The sequence below is a fragment of the Ranitomeya variabilis genome, chromosome 8 (assembly GCF_051348905.1).
Source record: "Ranitomeya variabilis isolate aRanVar5 chromosome 8, aRanVar5.hap1, whole genome shotgun sequence".
NCBI lineage: Eukaryota > Metazoa > Chordata > Amphibia > Anura > Dendrobatidae > Ranitomeya > Ranitomeya variabilis.
In genome coordinates this window covers 200,040,357-200,058,036 of record NC_135239.1, presented here as the reverse complement: position 1 = coordinate 200,058,036, position 17,680 = coordinate 200,040,357, and the positions used below count along the sequence as shown (strand labels likewise).

General features: G+C 45.0%; 1 protein-coding gene across 12 annotated transcripts in view; it reads right to left on the bottom strand.

The window, feature by feature from the left end:
• Window positions 1-17,680, bottom strand: part of MITF (melanocyte inducing transcription factor) — a 203,437-nt gene that overhangs the window by 93,191 nt on the left and 92,566 nt on the right. For 7 of the 12 annotated variants that reach the window (XM_077276102.1, XM_077276111.1, XM_077276105.1 and 4 more), the window contains exon 2: window positions 13,157-13,406. In XM_077276102.1, coding sequence (XP_077132217.1) covers window positions 13,157-13,406 — 250 coding nt within the window. The remainder of the gene's footprint in view (window positions 1-13,156; window positions 13,407-17,680) is intronic. The other 5 variants (XM_077276104.1, XM_077276106.1, XM_077276112.1 and 2 more) reach the window with 1 other exon arrangement.

Below are 17,680 nucleotides of genomic sequence, written 5' to 3'. Positions count from 1 at the left end.
AATTCAGATGCAGTTGAAGTTCAGACTTTCAGCTTTCATTTGAGGGTATCCACATTAAAATTGGATGAAGGGTTTAGGAGTTTCAGCTCCTTAACATGTGCCACCCTGTTTTTAAAGGGACCAAAAGTAATTGGACAGATTAAATAATTTTAAATAAAATGTTCATTTCTAGTACTTGGTTGAAAACCCTTTGTTGGCAATGACTGCCTGAAGTCTTGAACTCATGGACATCACCAGACGCTGTGTTTCCCCCTTTTTGATGCTCTGCCAGGCCTTCACTGCGGTGGTTTTCAGTTGCTGTTTGTTTGTGGGCCTTTCTGTCTGAAGTTTAGACTTTAACAAGTGAAATGCTGCACAATTGGGTTGAGATCAGGTGACTGACTTGGCCATTCAAGAATATTCCACTTCTTTGCTTTAATAAACTCCTGGGTTGCTTTGGCTTTATGTTTTGGGTCATTGTCCATCTGTAGTATGAAACGACGACCAATCAGTTTGGCTGCATTTGGCTGGATCTGAGCACACAGTATGGTGGCTCTGAATACCTGAGAATTCATTCGGGTGCTTCTGTCCTGTGTCACATCATCCATAAACACTAGTGACCCAGTGCCACTGGCAGCCATGCATGCCCAAGCCATCACACTGCCTCCGCCGTGTTTTACAGATGATGTGGTATGCTTTGGATCATGAGCTGCACCACGCCTTCGCCATACTTTTCTCTTTCCATCATTCTGGTAGAGGTTGATCTTGGTTTCATCTGTCCAAAGAATGTTCTTCCAGAACTGTGCTGGCTTTTTTAGATGTTTTTTAGCAAAGTCCAGTCTAGCCTTTTTATTCTTGACACTTATGAGTGGCTGCACCGTGCAGTGAACCCTCTGTATTTACTTTCATGCAGTCTTCTCTTTATGATAGATTTGGATATTGATACGCCGACCTCCTGGGGAGTGTTGTTCTCTTGGTTGGCTGTTGTGAAGGGGTTTCTCTTCACCATGGAGATTATTCTGCGATCATCCACCACTGTTGTCTTCCGTGGGCGCCCAGGTCTTTTTGCATTGATGAGTTCACCAGTGCTTTCTTTCTTTCTCAGGATGTACCAAACTGTAGATTTTGCCACTCCTAATATTGTAGCAATTTCTCGGATGGGTTTTTTCTGTTTTCGCAGCTTAAGGATGGCTTGTTTCACCTGCATGGAGAGCTCCTTTAAACTAATGTTTACTTCACAGCAAAACCTTCCAAATGCAAGCACCACACCTCAAATCAACTCCAGGCCTTTTATCTGCTTAATTGAGAATGACATAACGAAGGGATTGCCCACACCTGTCCATGAAATAGCCTTGGAGTCAATTGTCCAATTACTTTTGGTCCCTTTAAAAAACAGGGTGGCACATGTTAAGGAGCTGAAACTCCTAAACTGTCATGGTTCCCAATGGCAAGGGAACGTAAGAAACATATAAATAACGAACGAGCTCTCGGGTGATGGAAACTCAAGTTGACTGTGAGCTAAATCTACCACACAACTAATAGTGGCCAGGGAGCATACCTACGACTTCCTAGATGCCACGCGCCAGCCGGAGGACTAACTACACCTGGTAGAGGAAGAAACAGACCTGGCTTACCTCTAGGGAAATACCCCAAAAGATGATAGCAGCCCCCCACATGTAATAACGGTGAATTAAGAGGAAAAAACATACACAGTATGAAAGTAGATTTAGCAAAGAGAGGTCCACTTACTAGATAGCAGAAGGATACAAAAGAGGACTTCACGGTCAACTGAAAACCCTTTCAAAAACCATCCTGAAATTACTTTAAGACTCCTGTGTCAACTCATGACACAGGAGTGGCAATTTCAGCCCGCAAGAGCTTCCAGCTACAGAGAATTACAAAAACTGCAAACTGGACAAAAGATACAAAACAAAAGGACAAAGTCCACTTAGCTGATCAGCAGACTAGTAGCAGGAACATGCAACCGAAGGCTCTGGTTACAATGATGACCGGCAAGGAAATGACTGGAGAGCAAGGCTAAATAGGAAACTCCCAAACACTGATGGAAGCAGGTGAACAGAAGCAGCAAAGGCAAACAAGTCACCAGTACCACCAGCAACCACCAGGGGAGCCCAAAAAGCGGATACACAACACTAAACCCTTCATCCAATTTTAATGTGGATACCCTCAAATGGAAGCTGAAAGTCTGAACTTCAACTGCATCTGAATTGTTTTGTTTAAAAATCATTGTGGTAATGTCTATAACCAAAATTAGAAAAATGTTGTCTCTGTCCAAATATATATGGACCTAACTGTATACTCACCTTCCGAGGGCCCCTTGTAGTTCTGTCGCCAGTGTGCGGTGCAGGTGGCAGCTTCCGGTCCCAGGGTGTGATGACATCGTGGTCACATGACCGCGACGTCATGGCAGGTCCTTCTCGCGCAGGTGCGCAGGACCTGTGATGATGTCGCGGTCACATGACCGTGACGTCATGGCAGGTCCTTCTCGCATACCATCCTTGCCACCGGAACCTGCCGCTTGCATGAAGCGGTCACCGGAGCGTCGCGAGGAGCGGGAAAGGCAGCAGAAGGTGAGTATATAATGATTTTTTATTTTTTTTATTATTTTTAACATTAGATGTTTGTACTATTGACGCTGCATAGGCAGCATCAATAGTAAAAACTTGGTCACACAGGGTTAATAGCGGCAGTATCGGAGTGAGTTACCCGCGGCATAACGCGGTCCGTTAACGCTGGCATTAACCCTGTGTGAGTGGTGACTGCAGGGAGTATGGAGCGGGCGCCGGACACTGACTGCAGGGGAGTAGGGAGGGACTAATCGGACTGTGGCAGTCGCTGATTGGTCGCGGCAGCCATGACAGGCAGCTGGGCGAGACCAATCAGCGACTTGGATTCCATGACAGACAGAGGCCGTGACCAATGAATATCCGTGACAGACAGAAAGACAGACAGACAGAAGGACAGACAGAAAGACGGAAGTACCCCTTAGACAATTATATAGTAGATAGTACGACAAACAGCATCAAATATACATACAAGGAGGAAATCAAGGAGACATGCTGATACAGTAAGGGAGACTAGGTCACATATTCCCAAGGGTGGGCTAGATCAAGAATGTTGCACCAAAAGGATCAATCATAGTAAATAGCAAATCTGAATTTAAAGATTATATCAGTGCATCATACATAATAAGATTCCCCTAAGGGGTTAATCATTATTACCCATTATCAAAGGCAGTGACCATGTGTCTCCCTACTGCTCCCTTTGACGCGTGTTTCGCGTGACAGCTTTTTCAAAAAGGGAAGTCACAATAACAGCAAAGATGTATAATCAATTGGCATCTTGCTGTGGGAATGTGGTTACATACAGGAATAGCAGAAATGTATAAGCAAGCTCAGAGGTTTTCTGGTATCCATACTGTCTGCATAAATTTACCCCCTCGCTACTCATACTGTTTCTGCACCCATCCCCCCACTCACCGCACTGTGTTTGCACTCATTCCTCCACTCGCTCCCCATATTGTGTCCACATAAATTCCACCCTTCACTCCCCATACGGTGTTCTCACACATCCTCCACATTCTGTGTCTGCACCTATTCCCTACTCATCATACGGTGTCTGCACCAACCACCGCATATATTCTCCCTCGCTCCTCATACTGTGTCTGCACACAACCCCCACTCATCATACTGTGTCTGCACCATCCCCCCACTCACCATACTGTGTCTGCACCCATCCCCCCACTCACCATACTGTGTCTGCACTAGTGATGAGCGAATATACTCGTTACTCGAGATTTCCCGAGCAAGCTCGGGTGTCCTCCGAGTATTTTTTAGTGCTCGGAGATTTTGTTTTCATCGCCTCAGCTGAATGATTTACAGCTATTAGCCAGGCTAAGTACATGTGGGGGTTGCCTGGTTGCTTGGGAATCCCCACATGTAATCAAGCAGGCTAACAGCTGTAAATCATCCAGCTGCGGAGAAAAAAAACTAATTCTCCGAGCACTAAAAAATACTCAGAGAACACCCGAGCATGCTCAGGAAATCTCGAGTAACGAGTATATTTACTCATCACTAGTCTGCTCCCATCCCCCCACTCACCATACTGTGTCTGCACCCATCCCCCACTAACCATATTGTGTCTGCACCCATCCCCCTGTACTGTTTTCTCACTCCCACTTTGCTCTTCATACAGTCTCTTCAAATTTCTCCGGCTCCCCATAATGTGTCTGCACTTGTCCCTTCCTTGCTCCCCAAACTTGTCCTCAAATCTTCCACACCCATCCCCCACACTAAATCTCTCCCACACACTAAATCTCCCCAACACTAAATCTCCCCATTATACTGAATTTTCAGTGTCTTCAGCTCCACTGGTCTAAAGAACTTACCACCAATGCGCGCCTCTCCAGTGCCAGAGAGTGACGTTAGCAGCATGATCACATGACCTGATTACGCTGCTGACATCACTCTGACCCGGCAGTGAAAGACGCGAGAACAATTGTTCACTGGAAGCCGGCGCTCTTTACCTTCTGTGAACCGACTGTCAGCTTGACTGCCAGCTCAGAGAAAGTCCGACTCCCGGTCCACAGGGAGGCAAAATGCAGCGGCTAGGGGAGACATTTCGGACCGCCACATTAAGCTTCCTGACGGCACCCCCCTACTGGCTCCTCTGGGCAAGCTGGTATCTCGCTACCAGAAGATAGAATAAACACAGGGATGGCAGAGTTGTATATGCTATCTGATATCTTGAAACCGGTGCACGATTACACACAGAAACAGTTACCTTGTAAGTGTGCAAGAGTACCAGGATAGCAGAAACAGATAAATTATCAGGTACTTTGATAGCAGACAAGTTTGTAAACATGAAACATGACACAGCAGAGATGCGAGTGCAGCAGCACAAGAATTGGCTGGACTCAGCTTGGAAATAGGAGCTGGTCCCTGGATTGCAGTCAGGAGTACCTGGAAATATAATGAGAGACCTGGAAGGAGTAAAGTCAAGGGGAAGAAGAGTCAAACTCCTGGAAAAGTAGGTGGAAGCAGGATGCCCTACTTCCTGAATGTCATGACTCCTCCAAGCAGAGTGTCTGGATGCAGTGAGTGACAGTTCTCCTGTTCAATGTAGTAATGGGAGTGCTCAGCTGTCAGTATGGTGATTGACAGCTCAGTCGTCCAATTGGATGCTGAGGGGTGCTGCACTGTCAGTGTCTGGAGTGACCGTTTACCTGTCAAATCAGGACCATGGTGTGTCGGGGCTTTATCCATGTGTCTCCTGTCCAGAGTCATTACCTGGATATTTAACCAGCTGTGTGTCTTAGATTGCTGCCAATTGTAGCTTTGCTTATGAGGTGTGTGTGTGCTCTGGGTGATTTGTCTTGCATTCTAATCTTTGCTGCTTGACCTTGGATTTGTCTTGACCATCTCTTTGCCTAGCCCTTTTGTCGTGATCTGCTACCTTACTGGAATTCTGACCTCGGATGGTTTCTTGACTACGCCTTTGTCTCACCCCTTTGTCTATGACGTATTCACTTGGCTTTTGACCTCGGACCTCTTGACTACCCAGCCTCATGGCTTATCCGTGAGTAGCAACTAGCATCACACTGAACACCCAGGTAGGGAACAACACCTAAGCCAACCTTAAAAGGTCTTGGTTGACGATGTCAGAGTTGTTTGCTGGATTACAACGATAACCCAACGTGGATTAACACAAATAAAGCTAATTTTAGGAAAAGGAAACAAAGCCTAGCGCTGGAGCCGGGACCGGTAACTAACAACTATTCATATCTAAGTCGCTGCACGAACGCTTCCAGTCCGTACTGCTCAGCCGACCTGCAGCTTAGAGAATCCACCTCACCTGTTGATCCATAACATTATGGATTTGAGTTTTTAAAAAAGTGTCCAGGTAACAAAACTGGAGCAATAGTAATAATTCATCTATTTTTTTTTTTTTTTAAATAGTGATTACGGAATGGTTGCAAATGAAATAATAAATTACCCCACCGAATCTCAATGTAAAGTATAGGAACAATCAGCCATTTCTACGCAACACAAGTGTTTTTATTTACTTCCGCCAGTAATAATCCGTCTTTATTGTCTCCGAAGAGGGAGCCTGATCTCGTTTCTGCCCGATAAAGATGCATTGTGCTTGCCTTTTTTACTTTCTTTGGTCTAAATCTCAATGTGTGAAATTAAATCTATTCTTAAGCATGGAGAATTTTCCAGTAATTAGGAAGCTAGATGTCCCCGTGGTGCCCAGATACTAACAAGCTCCTGCCGATTCTCATCTAACAAGGAATGAAAGCTTCTGTAGCCGGCAACTCATTTGAGTTACAAACAAAAAAAAAGAAGGAATGGCAATGATGATCTGAAAAAAAAAACTACAAACAGGCTACGAGGAGTTAAAGTCCGCACCTTGTAGAACTTTCTGGAAAAAAATAATAGTCAGAGGTACACTATATATTAGGGATATTTTAGAACAGGAGTGATCAAAGGGACAAAGAGCATTCTGCAATTCCCATGTCCCTCATCCCAATACAGGTAGTCTGGCAGATAACAGGGAACAATAGAGCAAATTTAAGTAAACAAAACAAACTTTAGGTTTCAGTTTTGCAGAGATGGAAAGAAAAAAAAAAAGCACAAAAATTGGTTTCCTGGGACACGAAGGATAAATTGTCTATACCTGAGCCTCATAGTCTGAAGACCGAGATGATATAAATCTCACTTCACAGTAAAACTATCCTCAGAGACTAGGAGCGAACGGTCATGCAGGTAAAGTCTGTGATGTAACTGATAGTCTGAAAACTGTAAATTGTACGGAAATGAAAAATAGTAAGGAAATCTAGAGCATAGGATCTGTACGGGTATATGCATCTATTATATTCTCGTAGAGACTATATACTGATAAATTCTGCTTTAAATGTACTGTAACTTTGTAAACGTTTTCCACTACTATTCCTGTACTGATTATGGCTAATATTCTGTATTATACTCCAGAGCTGCACTCACTATTCTGCTGGTGCAGTCACTGTGTACATACATTACATTACTGATCCCGAGTTACATCCTGTATCATACTCCAGAGCTGCACTCACTATTCTGCTGGTGCAGTCACTGTGTACATACATTACATTACTGATCCTGAGTTACATCCTGTATTATACCCCAGAGCTGCACTCACTATTCTGCTGGTGCAGTCACTGTGTACATACGTTACATTACTGATCCTGAGTTACATCCTGCATTACACCCCAGAGCTGCACTCTCTATTCTGCTGGTGCAGTCACTGTGTACATACATTATATTACTGATCCAGAGTTACATCTTGTATTATACTCCAGAGCTGTACTCACTATTCTGCTGGTGCAGTCACTGTGTACATACATTACATTACTGATCCTGAGTTACATCCTGTATTATACCCCAGAGCTGCGCTCACTATTCTGCTGGTGCAGTTACTGTGTACATGCATTACATTACTGATCCTGAGTTACATCCTGTATTATACTCCAGAGCTGCACTCACTATACTGCTGGTGCAGTCACTGTGTACATATATTACATTACTGATCCTGAGTTACATCCTGTATTATACCCCAGAGCTGCACTCACTATTCTGCTGGTGCAGTCACTGTGTACATACATTACATTACTGATCCTGAGTTACATCCAGTATTATACTCCAGAGCTGCACTCACTATTCTGCTGGTGCAGTCACTGTGTACATACATTACATTACTGATCCTCTACTGATCCGGAGTTACATCTGTATTATGTTAATTTGGCTTTGAGTGAGGGAAACACTTAGGCAGCTGTAACCCGATCACTCAGTGAGTTGACAGTCGATCTTGTCAGTATATGATGAGTTCAAGAGGCAGGGTGAGGAAAAGTGGCTCATAAGTGGAGAAATAACCTTATTTCTCTGATAAGTTATATTACATACTAGCTGAAGAGCCCGGCGTTGCCTGGGCATAGTAAATATCTGTGGTTAGTTATAGCACCTCACTTCTCTTATTTTCCCCCTCACATCTTTCATTTTCCCCTCACATCTCTCATTTTCCCCTTCACTGCTCTTATTTTCCCCCTCACTCCTCTCATTCCCCCCTAACACTTGTCATTTCGACCTCACATCTGTCATTTTCTGATCACTCCACTATTTTCCCTCACTCCTCTCATTTTGCACTCACACCTTTTCATTTTCACCTCACACCCCTCATTTTCACCTCACACCTCTCATTTTCCCCTCAGTATATACGTTTGTCATCTCCCTTATATATAGTATACACCTGTATGTCATCTCCTGTATATAGTATATACCTGTATGTCATCTCCCCTGTATATAGTATATACCTGCATGTCATCTCCCCAGTAAATAGTATATACCTGCTGTGTCATCTCCTCCTGTATATAGTATATACCTGTATGTCATCTCTTCTGTATATAGTATATACCTGTATGTCATCTCCTCCTATATATAGTAATACCTGTATGTCATCTCCCCTGTATAGTATATACCTGCGGTATGTCATTTCCTCCTCTATATACCTATATGAGGTATATATATGAGTCATCTTCTCTTTTATATAGTATACCTGATGTATGTCACCTCCTCCTGTATATAGTATATACGTGTGTCATCTCCTCCTGTATATAGTATATACCTGTATGTCATCTCCTCCTGTATATAGTATATACCTGTAAGTCATCTCCTCCTGTATATAGTATATACCTGTGAGTCATCTGCTCCTGTATATAGTATATACCTGTGTGTCATCTCCCCTGTATATACCTGTGTGTCATCTCCCCTCTATATAGTATGTACCTGTATGTCATCTCCTCCTGTTTATAGTATATACCTGTATGTCATCTCCTCCTGTATATAGTATATACCTGTGTGTCATCTCCCCTGTATATAGTATATATGTGTGTGTCATCTCCTCCAGTTTATAGTATATACCTGTGTGTCATCTCCCCTGTATATAGTATATATGTGTGTGTCATATCCTGTATATAGTATATATCTGTGTGTCATCTCCTCCTGTATATAGTATATACCTGTGTGTCATCTCCCCTGTAAATAGTATATACCTGTGTGTCATCTCCTCCTGTATATACTATATACCTGTAGGTAATCTGCTCCTGTATATAGTATATACCTGTGTGTCATCTCCTTCTGTATATAGTATATACCTGTATGTCATCTCCTGTATGTAGTATGTACCTGTATGTCATCTCCTCCTCTATATAGTATATACCTGTGTGTCATCTCCTCCTGTATATAGTATATATCTGTGTGTCATCTCCTCCTATACATAGCATATACCTGTGTGTCATCTCCCCTGTAAATAGTATATACCTGTGTGTCACCTCCTGTATATAGTATATATCTGTATGTCATCTCCTCCTGTATATAGTATATACCTGTGTGTCATCTCCTCCTGTATATAGTATATACCTGTGTGTCATCTCCCCTGTAAATAGTATATACCTGTGTGTCACCTCCTGTATATAGTATATATCTGTATGTCATCTCCTCCTGTATTAGACCTCGTTCACACGTTATTTGCTCAGTATTTTTACCTCAGTATTTGTAAGCTAAATTGGCAGCCTGATAAATCCCCAGCCAACAGTAAGCCCACCCCCTGGCAGTATATATTAGCTCACACATACACATAATAGACTGGTCATGTGACTGACAGCTGCCGGATTCCTATATGGTACATTTGTTGCTCTTGTAGTTTGTCTGCTTATTAATCAGATTTTTATTTTTGAAGGACAATACCAGACTTGTGTGTGTTTTAGGGCGAGTTTCATGTGTCAAGTTGTGTGTGTTGAGTTGCGTGTGGCGACATGCATGTAGCGACTTTTGTGAGATGAGTTTTGTGTGGCGACATGCGTGTAGCAACTTTTTGTGTGTCGAGTTGCATGTGACAGGTTAGTGTAGCAAGTTGTGTGCAGCAAGTTTTGCGCGTGGCGAGTTTTATGTGTGGTGCGTTTTGAGTGTGTGCAAGTTTACTGTGAGGCAACTTTTGCATGTGTAGCAACTTTTGTGCATGTGGAAATTTTTCCGCGTGTGCAAGTTTTGCGTGTGGCGAGTTTTCCATGAGGTGAGTTTTGCACGTGTGGCGAGTTTTACGTGAACCTAGTTTTGCATGTGAAGAGTTTTGCATGTGGCGAGTTTTGCGCGTGGCGAGTCTTGAGCGGCGACTTTTGTGTTTTGACTTTTATGTGGCGAGGTTGGTGTATGTGTAGTGAAATGTGCGCTGAGGGTGGTATATGTGTTCAAGCACGTGGTAGTGTGTGGCGCATTTTGTGTGTGTGTTCATATCCCCGTGGTGGTGTGGTGATTATCCCATGTCGGGGCCCCACCTTAGCAGCTGTACAGTATATACTCTTTGGCGCCATCGCTGTCATTCTTTAAGTCCCCATTGTTCACATCTGGCAGCTGTCAATTTGCCTCCAACACTTTTCCCTTCACTTTTTCCCCATTATGTAGATAGGGGCAAAATTGTTTGGTGAATTGGAAAGCGCGGGGTTAAAATTTCACCTCACAACATAGCTTTGACGCTCTCAGGGTCCAGACGTGTGACTGTGCAAAATTTTGTGCCTGTAGCTGCGACGCCTCCAACACTTTTCCTTTCATTTTTTCCCCATTATGTAGATAGGGGCAAAATTGTTTGGTGAATTGGAAAGCGCGGGGTTAAAATTTCGCCTCACAACATAGCCTATGACGCTCTCGGGGTCCAGACGTGTGACTGTGCAAAATGTTGTGGCTGTAGCTGCGACGGTGCAGATGCAATTCCCGGACATACACACATACATACATACACACACATTCAGCTTTATATATTAGATTTTCGTATTTCAGCTTGTACTATTGATTTACGCAAAGTTGGTTGAAATGACAGAGACCATTTAAAGGGTGTCACAGCACTAAAATGCATGGAAAACTGATAGACTACGCCATGTGTGTGGCTGTAATTCTTCTATCAGACATTCCTAAGGTGCAGACCGTGGACAGGTGTGAATAGACCCGTACTGTCATTCAATAAGCCAAATGCGTTTGACAGTGTCCGCTGGGATTTGTGGTTCTTATCAGACTAGAATGCCACCTACTCCATAAACGTGCCCTGAACCGTCCCTCATTTCACTGATTTCAGCCATGTAAGGTAAATCACTCCCACCGACATTACTAATCCTCTAAATCGCGGCTTTTTAACAAGACAGGGGCCACAATGATCTGTTTTACACTTCGCATGACTCCCGTGGTAAAAGTGTCATCCTCCCTGCAGGTGGTTACGTTATTTTCGTGCACAGACGCTGATGCTATAAGAGGCAGGAATAAAAGCAAGTTACAGATGTAGGAGAGCCGAACTCGTCATTTCACTTTTCGGGGCAGTCCTATGTAAGAGCAGCCCATGGCTGGGATTGATACGATTGGTTCTCAAACCTCCTTTGGGGCTACCTATGGTCAGATTAAACAGTATTGGATGGGTTAAATCCAACCTACCTGCCATGCATCAGCCCCCACACGAACGGTATGGATCCCGTTGACATCAGCAGCCTCTGACAACACGTATCCAGCACTAAACCACCTAACGCCTTGTGATATCACCTTGAGCCTGATTACATGACAAACTCTTCTCTGCTACATCAAATAAACTCAACCCAACGACATCCGATAAACTCAACCCAACAACATCCGATAAACTCAACCCAACGACATCCGATAAACAAAAGCCAAGGACATCCGATAAACGCAAGCCAACGACATCCGATAAACTCAACCCAACAACATCCGATAAACTCAACCCAACAACATCCGATAAACTCAACCCAGCGACATCCGATAAACTCAACCCAGCGACATCCGATAAACTCAACCCAACGACATCCGATAAACTCAACCCAACGACATCCGATAAACGCAAGCCAACGACATCCGATAAACTCAACCCAACGACATCCGATAAACAAAAGCCAAGGACATCCGATAAACGCAAGCCAACGACATCCGATAAACTCAACCCAACAACATCCGATAAACTCAACCCAACAAAATCCGATAAACTCAACCCAGCGACATCCGATAAACTCAACCCAGCGACATCCGATAAACTCAACCCAACGACATCCGATAAACTCAACCCAACGACATCCGATAAACGCAAGCCAACGACATCCGATAAACTCAACCCAACGACATCCGATAAACAAAAGCCAAGGACATCCGATAAACGCAAGCCAACGACATCCGATAAACGCAAGCCAACGACATCCGATAAACTCAACCCAACGACATCCGATAAACTCAACCCAACGACATCCGATAAACTCAACCCAACGACATCCGATAAACTCAACCCAACGACATCCGATAAACTCAACCCAGCGACATCCGATAAACTCAACCCAACGACATCCGATAAACTCAACCCAGCGACATCCGATAAACTCAACCCAGCGACATCCGATAAACTCAACCGAACGACATCCGATAAACTCAACCCAACGACATCCGATAAACTCAACCCAACGACATCCGATAAACTCAACAACATCTGATCAACTCAACCCAACGACATCCAATAAACTCAACAACATCCCATAAACTCAACCCAACGACATCCGATAAACTTAATAACATCCGATAAACTCAACCCAACGACATCCGATAAACTTAACAACATCCGATAAACTCAACCCAACGACATCCGATAAACTGAACCCAAAGACATCCGATAAACTCAACCCAACGACATCCGATAAACTCAACACTGCTCCATCAACGACAACCTCTGTCGAACAAACTCAGCCCTGCTGCATAGGATAAGTTCAGTTTTGCCAATCCTATCAGCTCTGCTACATCTGATCAATCCGACGCTGCAACAATGATGCAGTTAACCAATTCAGCACTGCTACATATAGATTATAAAAACGATGTGCTGACGATTTGCAAAGAACATTAAAAGTAACGTCAAAACTTCCCAAAAGCTTTAAGAAACAATGGACCGATGTAGCAAAGCTGACTTGCCAATTAATTATTTGAGAATCCATCCTTTAGTTACTGAGCGCAAGATCGCGGGTGACAGGTAAATAATATCTAAGGTGTGGGAGGTTAATTAGATTTTCCGGAGAAAAGTGAGAAAGGAAGACACGTACCTTGAGAACTTCCATTGGTACCTGGGCAGCGGCTGGCAGGCTGGTGGACACGCTGACGTTGATGGCCGATGTGTGGCTGGCTGCTACTCGCTGCTGCATGAACTGAGCTGCCTGCTGCTTGTGTTGCTGTTCACGACGCTCCTGCTCCTGCATCTGCTCACGCATGAGCTGCTGGCGTAGCAAAATCCGTGATGTCATATTGGAGGAGCTTAGTGGAGGCTTGGACGCTCCTGGATGCTCTGCTGAACTGCTGTGAAAAAAGCCAAAGAGATAGACTCCTAATTAGTTGGGAACATTATCGCTATGCACAAAGCATGGGGGGACGGGGGTCTGCTCCAGACACATCCAAACCATTCACAAACTGAACCATCGGCAACAGTTTTGGCCAAGAAAAGGTGAAAATGATGAAATGCAATACATGCAACATAGTCATTATAAAAGATACACTGACTCAGACCCTGCTACAAAAAATATTATAATCCCTCCGTTAATTAGTTACAAAGAGGGTCTCTATCTGTAGGACCAGACCTGTTCATGCATTATGTAATACCTCATTTCCCCAGTGGTGGCACTGCAGGAAAATTAATGCAGCTGATTTCTAGGGTCCCATCTGCAGGACACTATGCAATAAGCTTATTTTTACAAGATTCCTTTAACGTAATTGGCTGTCCAAAGAAAATAACACTTGAAGGAAACACTAAACATAGAAACAAATGCACAAAAAAATCCCAGCATTCCCCCTCTTAATTTCCACTTTTTCATTGATTCTTTTTTTCTGAAACTACAATTTAAACTGAGAAATAATATGCAGAAATGTTCTTTGTGTGTCTCAGTAGCTCAGCCATGTTCCCTCTTTTACTCCTCACCATTCTGTGCCTGCCTGTATGTCAACTGGCTGCAGCAGGAGCCTCCCCCCTCTGCCCTGTCTGCCCGTAGGTTAACTGGCTGCAGCAGGAGCCTCCCCCCTCTGCTCTGTCTGCTTGTATGTCAACAGGCTGCAGCAGGAGCCTCCCCCCTCTGCCTGTACATTAACTGGCTGCAGCAGATCCCTGCCCCCTCTCCCCTGTCTGCCTGTACATTAACTGGCTGCAGCAGGAGACTCCCCCTTCTGCTCTGTCAAGCTTGTAAGTCAACTGGCTGCAGCAGATGCCTCCCCTCTCTGCTCTGTCTGCTTGTAGGTTAACTGGCTGCAGCAGATGCCTCCCCCCTCTCCCCTGTCTGCCTGTACATTAACTAGCTGCAGCAGGGGAGCCTCCCCCCTCTGCTCTGTCTGCTTGTACATCAACTGGCTGCAGCAGATGCCTCCCCCAATTCCCTGTCTGCCTGTAAGTCAACTGGCTGCAGCAGACGTCTCCCTCCTATGCCCTGTCTGCCTGTAAGTCAACTGACTGCAGCAGGGGCCTCCCCCCTCTGCCCGGTCTGCCTGAACGTTAACTGGCAGCAGCAGGAGCCTCCCCCCTCTGCTGTGTCTGCTTGTACATCAACTGGCTGCAGCAAGAGCCTCTTCCCTCTCCCCTGTCTGCCTGTACATTAACTGGCTGCAGCAGACGCCTCCCCCCTCTTCCCTGTCTACCTGAACTACAACTGACTGCAGCAGGAGACTCTCCCCTCTCCCCTGTCTGCCTGAACGTTAACTGGCTGCAGTAGGAGCCTTCCCCCTCTGCTCTGTCTGCTTGTATGTCAACTGGCTGCAGCAGAAGCCTCCCCCCTCTCCCCTGTCTGTCTGTACATTAAGTGCATTAACTGGCTGCAGCAGGAGCCTCCTCCCTCTGCTCTGTCTGCTTGTATGTCAACTGGCTGCCGCAGGAGCCTCCTTCCTCTGCTCTCTCTGCCTGTACGTCAACTGGCTGCAGCAGGAGCCTCTCCCCTCTGCCCTGTCTGCCTGTACGTCAACTGGCTGCAGCAGGAGCCTCCTTCCTCTGCTCTCTCTGCCTGTACGTCAACTGGCTGCAGCAGGAGCCTCTCCCCTCTGCCCTGTCTGCCTGTACGTCAACTGGCTGCAGCAGGAGCCTCCCCACTCTGCCCTGTCAGCAGAAATAGGACAAAAGATTATCAAGCAGTAATTGGCTGCAGCGGTCTCTGTGTTTGGATGTCATCACTGCACTAGGAAGAAGAGACCATCAGGGAATCAGGAGGTTCATTTTGTAAAAATATTTTTTACTTGCTAGTCAACCCTTTAACATTGTATAGTGAAACCACAATGGCGCTCTGAGACCCCTTCAATCCTGTGATAGGGAGGCAGCCACTTCTCATTTCTAACCCTCCTGACTGTGCAGGGATCTGCAGCCACCTCCATGTGGAGCTCCACTGCAGATCCTTGCACACTCGGGAGATTGGTCACAACTCTGCATCAAAGGGCTGCAGGAGTACACCAGGGCTGGAACCTGAAAAGGGGAAGAAGGGAGAGGAAACAAGCAGGTCAGAAGGTGCACTTAAATGTTTGGCCACACCATGGAGTCCCGAGTGACTGTACTTAAACTTTTGGCCATGCCATGGTGCAATGAGCGTCTGTACTTACACTTTTGGATATAACATGGCGCCCCAAGCTCCAGTACTTAAAGGTTTGGCTATGCCATGGTGCGCCAAGAACCTGTACTTACACATTTGGCCATGCCATGGTGACCCAAACCCCTGTACTTAAAGGTTTCAACATGCATTGGAGCAAAAAGTGCATGCACCTACACTTTTGGCCACACCATGGTGCATCAAGCAGCTGTACTTACACTTTTGGCCACAACATGCTGCAATGAGTGCCTGTACTTACACTTTTGGCCACGCCATGGTGCATAGAGCAGCTGTACTTACAGTTTTGGCCACACCATGGTGAGAAGAGAGTCTGTACTTACACTTTTGGATATGCCATGGCGCCCCAAGCTCCTGTACTTAAAGATTTGGCCATGCCATGGTGCACCGAGCACCTGTACTTAAAGGTTTCAACATGCCTTGTGCAACAAGTGCATGCACCTACACTTCTGGCCACACGATGGTGCATCAAGCAGCTGTACTTACAGTTTTGGCCACGCCATGGTGCACCGAGCGCCTATACTTACACTTTTGGCCACGCCATGGTGCACCGAGCGCCTATACTTACACTTTTGGCCATGCCATGGTGCACCGAGCGCCTATACTTACACTTTTGGCCATGCCATGGTGCACCGAGCGCCTATACTTACACTTTTGGCCATGCCATGGTGCACCGAGCGCCTATACTTACACTTTTGGCCATGCCATGGTGCACCGAGCGCCTATACTTACACTTTTGGCCACGCCATGGCGCCCCAAGCTCCTGTACTTAAATGTTTGGCCACGCCAAGTTGCACTGAGCGCTTGTGCTTGGTTTGAACAGACCGGTCAGAGTCCCTTTAACATGAGACGCAAATAAGATCATCTCTGCACAGATGGTTTTGGCAGGAAGTCAGTACACCTCTTCTTGACTTCCTGCTGATGTTCTTACCATAGTATATTTAGAAAAACCTCCGAGATCCTTAACAGTTTTGCTAACACAGTGTCAGACTTCTCACCGCAAAGTCGGATCCTGATATTTCCCAAACAATTCCACATCCATCGTCACATTCGCTGCTAATTAGAAGCAGAGAACGAGTCTGAAATATCTGGATATGTAAGAGACTGCGCCAAACACATCTTCGCGCGCTGCCCGTTGCCCGTTACCCTTGCGGTTCCGCGGCGAACCTTAACCTCTGTGTTGCTCACTGACTTCCCATAACGCGCTGAAGGAGAAGGGGGTGCGCGCTCTGTTTGAAGGTAAGATCAAACAATGAATCGGTCGGACTCCAAAGCCGATTTTCCGAGGTAAGAGATTGTCTTGTTATTTAAGACCTGTCAGGTCGCCGCATTCCCGAAGTGTCTGATCCTTTTGATAAACCAGGACAGAAACCTTTGTTCAGAGGCTAACGCAGCGGTGGAGTAATCGCACTAATTAGCTGCTCAAGACAAGTCATTGACTGTGATACTCGTAAAATGAAAAAAAAGCAATTAATAAAGAAAAAGTGAAGTTCCGATAAGCTGCAGGTACCAAGATATTCATTCTATAATGTGGAGGATAATAATAATTCCATATTGTCCAACGGCAAAAAGGCGAGAAAGTGAGATTCCCACATCCATGTGCTCTTATGTGGGGAATGGGGAGCTGTGCAACAATTCTTTGCCTTTTTCCAATACATCAAAAATAATTTAAAAAAAAATCTACATCTGGAATATTATTTTTTTTTTTTAGAAATATATTTTTTTGTACGCAGCTCTTGTGCAAAACTATGTATTTATATGGTTAAAAGCTCTAAACAAATCATCACATGTAAAGCGCCATGGAATAAATGGTGCTATAATAATAAAGAATAATAATAATCTAGAGGGGTCCTGCAGGGCCAGACTACACTGAGATTGTTTGTAGTCTGTTGCCATGGAGACACATAAATCTGCTTATCAACTGTATAAACAAACTGGGAACTGCATTTGTCCTGAGCGTTGGCACCTGCTTCCATGCTGAAAATGGATGGAAGGCATGAA